The sequence below is a fragment of the Rhinolophus ferrumequinum genome, chromosome 9 (assembly GCF_004115265.2).
Source record: "Rhinolophus ferrumequinum isolate MPI-CBG mRhiFer1 chromosome 9, mRhiFer1_v1.p, whole genome shotgun sequence".
Taxonomy (NCBI): Eukaryota; Metazoa; Chordata; class Mammalia; order Chiroptera; family Rhinolophidae; genus Rhinolophus; species Rhinolophus ferrumequinum.
The window spans coordinates 89,084,508-89,090,507 of NC_046292.1; the positions used below are offsets into that span (position 1 = coordinate 89,084,508).

At 49.2% G+C, this 6,000-nt stretch overlaps 1 protein-coding gene across 5 annotated transcripts in view; it reads right to left on the reverse strand.

Annotated features, from left to right (window-relative positions):
* The window catches only part of CDYL (chromodomain Y like), a 182,881-nt gene extending 178,106 nt beyond the window's left edge, over nucleotides 1-4,775 (reverse strand). For 3 of the 5 annotated variants that reach the window (XM_033115267.1, XM_033115265.1, XM_033115263.1), the window contains exon 1: nucleotides 4,375-4,653. In XM_033115267.1, coding sequence (XP_032971158.1) covers nucleotides 4,375-4,398 — 24 coding nt within the window. In that variant the 5' untranslated portion in view covers nucleotides 4,399-4,653. Of the gene's footprint in view, nucleotides 1-4,374 lie in introns of all 5 variants that reach the window. The other 2 variants (XM_033115266.1, XM_033115264.1) reach the window with 1 other exon arrangement.
* Between the last annotated feature and the right edge of the window lie 1,225 nt (nucleotides 4,776-6,000).

Consider the following 6,000-nt stretch of genomic DNA (forward strand, 5'->3'; position numbering starts at 1 on the left):
GATCCTCAATCAACTTCAGGAGTCAAATAATTCTTTTCCTTTTCTTATTTTGGTGATCTCCATCTTTTAAGAGCCAGCTACACCACACACAACAGATGCTGGTTTATCTTAAGCAACATCCACAGGTCTCCTGCTCTTTGTGATTTCCATTTGAACCACACACGCAGATTTTATTTATAACTGTGCTTTTGGTGAATGTACAGAAAATCCTTGTGATGCACAGGAGAAAGGGACAGTCTTATCCCAAAGAATGAAGACTCAAAAGACTTCCCTTTCCCCCAAATACTGATTGCCCTTCCAAACGAATCAACTTTAAGACATTTTTATAAGCCAGGTACAATTTCATTCTTAAAAGCTTACTTCCATTTTTGATTGACTGAATCATGCATGTGTTGGGTAAATATTTTCTCAGAAGGCGAAGACTAGAACATTGAGATCTTACTGAAATTTAAATGAGCTATTATAGTAGCTCTCGAGGGAAAACCCCATATCCACTGAGAAAAAAGGAATTAAGATACACAAATAAGGAGAATGCTTCTTCCATGTCATTTCAGTGTTGATTCTTTATTCGGTCCCATGTGAACAAAGTCTTATGGTGGTTATTTGACCACCAGATTAAGGTCCTCTTGATCTCAGTTTGCTTTGGTGATATAATCAACTTACTTGACACTTTGAAATCCCAACTCTCAAAGAGAAAGAGGTTTGGTTTCAGGGTTTGCGAATTAGGTGAGGTTTGTTTTTTTTGTTTTCCTTCTTCTTCTTCTTCTTCTTCTTGTAATTAAGAATGGAAGAAGACAAAGCTGTTTCCTAGAATAATGTCACCATTTAACACTTGGACATAACATTTTATCAACTAAAAATTGCTTTTAATACTAACGTCATACAAGCTTCACAATTCCTTGAAGCAACTGTCATCATTCCCATTTTACTGATGAGGAAACCCAGGAGAGACAGTTATTTAACAAGATACACAGCTAATTCCCTCCCCTATATTGACTAAAGGGAAGAGTGGAATCCAAAACTTCTGGCTCTAAAACCAACGCTGGGATTGGAGAAGAAGCCTTTGCATTACTCCACACCCCACCCTCCACATGCCCCAACTGCAGGTAAACCTCAGCTCCAGAACAAATTACCTACAGCACAAGTCAGAAAACTACGATCCAAACCCAGCCCACTGCCTGTTTGGGTAGAACCCATGGATTAAGAATGGTTTTTACATTTTTAAGTAATTTTAAAAAGGAATATTTCATGACATGCAAAAATGATATGAAATTCGAATTTTACCATAAACAGTTTTATTCGAACATAGTGCTCATTCATTTAGGTATTGTTTATGGTTGCTTTTGCACTACAGCATCAGAGCTGAGTAGTTGCAACAAAGACAGCATGGCCAGCAAGGTCTAAACATTAACTATCTGGCCCTTTACGTCAAGTTTGTGGACCCCTCATCTAAGGGATGCTTGTCTTTTTATGAAAGCTATTAAGTTCCTAGCATGGGTAAGTCAAAAATCTGCCTTCCCTACTCCTAGCTGCTGGAGATACAGGGAGTAAATCTATTCTCTTTCTCAACTAACAGCTCTTCCAACTTTGGAAGGCTGATGCTTCACCCCATCTTATCTAGTTTCTGATCCTGTATTTTTTATTCACAAGGCATAATTACAATAACCATTTAAACATTTACTATGGACCTATTACCACATACCAGGCACCATTCTAAGTGTTGGAGATCTCATTTCTTTTTAGGTGAGAAAAACAAAGACTTAGCAATCAGGTAACTTGCTCAAGTTCACGTAGCTACTGCAGACCTCTGCTCTTTCCATATCACTTTACTTCAAAAAACAAAAATTTGAACTTCCTCTTTGGTCAATACATATAGCCAAATGTGAAACTTCTATTTCGATTTAGGCAGAACTAGACAAAACTGGGCAACTTATGTCCCAGGCCCTGGCTACTTAAGTCCCTTAGTGCTCTCTGCATCCTTGCCAAACAGCTTGTCAGCACGTAGTGTTCATTTACAACTGCGTATCATTTCTGACTCACAAATACTGTCTTGGTTAAAAAAAAAAATACAATTCTGTATCTTTAGAAAACAAACCAGGCTTCGGGGAGGCGTGTTAGATCACTTCAAATAAAAGATACCCATCACTTACTGTGAGTGTCCCCATAATGGGAATTGTGGGGTATGCTTTACATATTTTTTCATTTAAACTTCACAGCTCTATGACATAAGCATTGCTTTCAATTTTATAGATGAGGAAACTGAGCCTTCAAGGTTAATTTACTACCCAAGGTGACAGGGTTGGAATTCAGTGTTTTCTGATTCCAAAGCCAGGCTCTCAACCACTATGCAGAACTTTCAAATATCAACTTTCAATCATAATATAGTCATAGTGTTGCCTACAAGTAAAGGAGAATTTGAAAACTTATTCTGAAAGACACTGCCCACCATATTATTTACTATCACCTCAACTGCACTCCTATATTGTTTTTCAAAACTACAACAAAACCCAGAATCAAAAGTTCAATTGTGCAGGTGTATCGTTCCTTTGCAATGTACCTATTTTTTCCCCAGTAGATGCTCTTGGAGGCCATGAACCATTCTCATACCTCCCTATCTCTCCCTATGAAACCTCCATAGGACATGCATTCAATAAACATGCTGAATAAACAGAAACATTGTAGAAAACGTGACTTATAAATAAATTCTGCCAAGAAAGTAGTAAGTAGAAGATAACAGAATAAGCAAAGAAAGAACTAAATTTAGTTCATCATACACTAGTGGTAAATGTATTGTTTTCAGGATCATTTTTATACACATAAGATACAACTTATGTATAAGGTGCTACCCTCACCCAAACATTAATGGTTAACTGATTATGTATTTATGATCACAAAAAATGAAGAGTGAATACTCAAGTCTAAACTATCACAGTATAATCTAACGGAGAAACCAAAACCCCTCACATCCTCATGCTGTGGACTTTCCCAACCATGTGTCTTAGCCTGGAAGACCTTCTGCATCTTAGCCTCTACTCTGGGTCTTCCCCATACACTTTCCTTCCTAGAAGGGAGGTCTTGAGAACAAGGAGATTATTTTCCCCTTTACACGCCCAAATGATCCAAGACAGTACCTTGACTACTAGGGCACTGCTACTGTGTAAAATGGTTTAATAGAAGGGAACATTTTCAGTGCTAGCTAAGGTACGCTGACCACATACAATTCAAGGGAAGACAACCACCTTACCATTAATTCTACAGAAGGCAGCCTCCTCCTGAGAACTTTTGCAAACACTTGCTTTTAAAAAACAACAAAAAGCTGCTAGAAGGCTATCATTGTTGGCAACAGAGCTCCATTCTGTGCCAAAAGCAATAATACACCCACAAGAGAAGACACCTCAAAGGGATCACCTGGTATTTATTAAGGGTTCGTTCACAAGGACCAAGGGACTCTGCTTGTTATAGACGCTTACTTAAGTCCCTAAACCTGAGGTCCCTAAACGCATCATAAAGGTGAATCCAGAGTATCCAGAAGTTTTAAGTTTCTTAAGAAGATACACTTACAAACATCTATGAAACACAAGAATCACTAATTCAAAAGAACAGAAAGCCTTCCAAGTGTCTGTGCTCCCAAGAAGTCTACTTTGAAATACGTCAAAAAGTTACATCGAGGGATACAAAATATGTTTAAAGATCCAGACTGATAACTCAAGAACTTGAAGTTGAAGCTGGCAAAACCACTGCCCATAACTAAGAGTTCTGATTATGCCTTTTCTCACTTACAACGCTGCGGCGCAAATGAATGACGGTGTATCAGCGTTAAATTTAAATTTCCTGGCTCTAGCCACAATGCTAACCTAATTAAAGCATGTGGTCAACGTTTAGCATTTTCGGTGCGATATTTTGCATCGCTTTGGCCAACAGCAGAATCGAGAGACAGTTGCACTCTTCCTCTCACCAACCCCCTTCCCAAAGCCGGAGGCAAAACCCTCTCCAAAATGCTCTATTAATGGACAGGAAAAGCACCCCCGCAACGCCCACAGACCCCGCCAAGCGGTAACGGGGGCTTCACACCTATCACCCTCGCCAAGAACACTTTGGACTCAGTCTGAGCAAGTCACTCGTGCAAGCGCTACTTCCCCACGGCCGGGACCCCCCCACCCCCAGGAGCCCGACAACTCCGGGGAGCACCTCCGCCCGCGGGGCCCCCGGGGCAGCGTGGCTCGGGCTCCCCTCGCACACATTTCCCGTCCAGCAAACTGCGGCCGCGGAGGGGGAGGGGGCGAGGCTGGCGACGGCGGCTGAGCCGGGCCGTCGGGCCGGGCCGGGGCGGCGAGCGGGGGCGGCCCGAGGGTCTGGGAGGGGGAGGGGAGGTACCTCGTACAGCTCCTCGGAAGCCATGGTGGGCAGCGGAGTTGCGGACAGGCAGGAGGGGCAGGGTTGGGGCGAGGCGCCGTCGCCGCCGGGCGGCCGACACTTTGTTTCAGTTGGGTCCCTGCGTGGCCTGCGCTTCCTGCTCCCGCTCCCGGCGCCGGGAGCTCAGCACTGACGAGCCTCTCACACTCACTGCCAGTGCGGGCCGGCGGCCGCGGCGGGGTTGTGCGCAGGAGCAGCTGCGCAACGCGCCCTCCGCTCACTCCCCGGCGGACCGGCTCGGGCTCGGGCTCATCGCGCCCCGCCGCGGGGCCAGGCTGGGGCGGGCGCGGCGGCGGTGCACGGCGGCGCGGCTGGCTCCGTGGCTCCCCCTCTCCGGTGTAGTGCAAAAAGCTTCCTACTTGCGACCAAAAAACCTGCCCCGGCTACTGAGCATGCCCAGTGAGGCCGCCCGGGCCCGGCGGAGCCGCGCTCCTGCGTTCCGGGTTTTCGGGCCGCCCGCCCGGGAGAGGCCGGCGGGGCGGGGCAGCGGAGAGGAGCAGTGGGCTCCGCTCCCGGGGAAGGCAGGCGGGTGACCGCGGTGAGGGATCCGGCAGGAAGGGGAGTGGCCATGGAGCGGTGGGCGGGGTCATGGCGAGATGAGGGCGGGACCGAGAGGACGGTGGGCGGGGCTCTGACTTCCCCAAGTTCCCTCCGCCAGGTCCGAGCCGGCCCAGGCGCCGCCCGCCTGCCCGCCTCGACGTGGGTGCTGGGTGCCGGAGCCCAGTACCCAGTGGGGCAACGCATCTGCGGACCCGAAATTGAGCAGGGGACCGTGGGGGTGTGCCAGCCCGCGTCTGGAGTCCACTGCCCCGACGGCAGCGGCCGTGCGGACAAATGCATGGCTTTTCTCCTGGAGAGCGCAGAGCTCCCACCACCGAGCGTCCGCCGCAGTCACCGGTCCCGGGCCAGGCCAGCCCTCAGAGGGCTGGCGGCGTGGCCAGGTGGAACACCCCCGCCCTACCACGTGCCCGCCTCCCCGGCGGCAACCGCCAACACCCGGAGCCCGGACCACGTGCCCCGCGATGTGGCCCGGCGCGCTCCGGGCAAGCTCGGTCCGCGGCAGGCTGGGGGTGGGAGCCTGGGGCGGGAGCCCGGCGCAGGAGAGGGCGGCGCGAGGGCGCGGCTGCCTCCACTCTGCCCGCAGCTTCCCCCACGCCAGGCCTCCCTGTTCCTCTTGGAGCATCCACCTCCTCTGAAGGGGAACTAGGAGGAGGGGCCGAAATCTGGACTCCAGGGAGGTCTAGGTTCTACTGGAACGAAGCTGTCAGTGGTGGTCCTCCTAGGGGGGAACGGTGTGGACAACTACACCACGGGTCTCTCGGTCAGAACAGCGATGGGCTGGCCCGTGCTCCACTTCACAGGGGAAATGGGCAAAGTGGGGACGGCCAGCATGACTAGTGTCCAAGGCACACCTGCCGGGAGACTGGACGTTCCCCAAAGCGTGCGGAGTGAGGAAGGGGCTTCCTGGCCCGACTCTCCCAAACAGCCGACAACTCCAAACCTTCCTGCTGAATGCAGCGGAACTTCTCCACCGGGCACTGCAGAGACATTTTTCACATTCTCTCCAACTCCCTACACCTGGAAGCC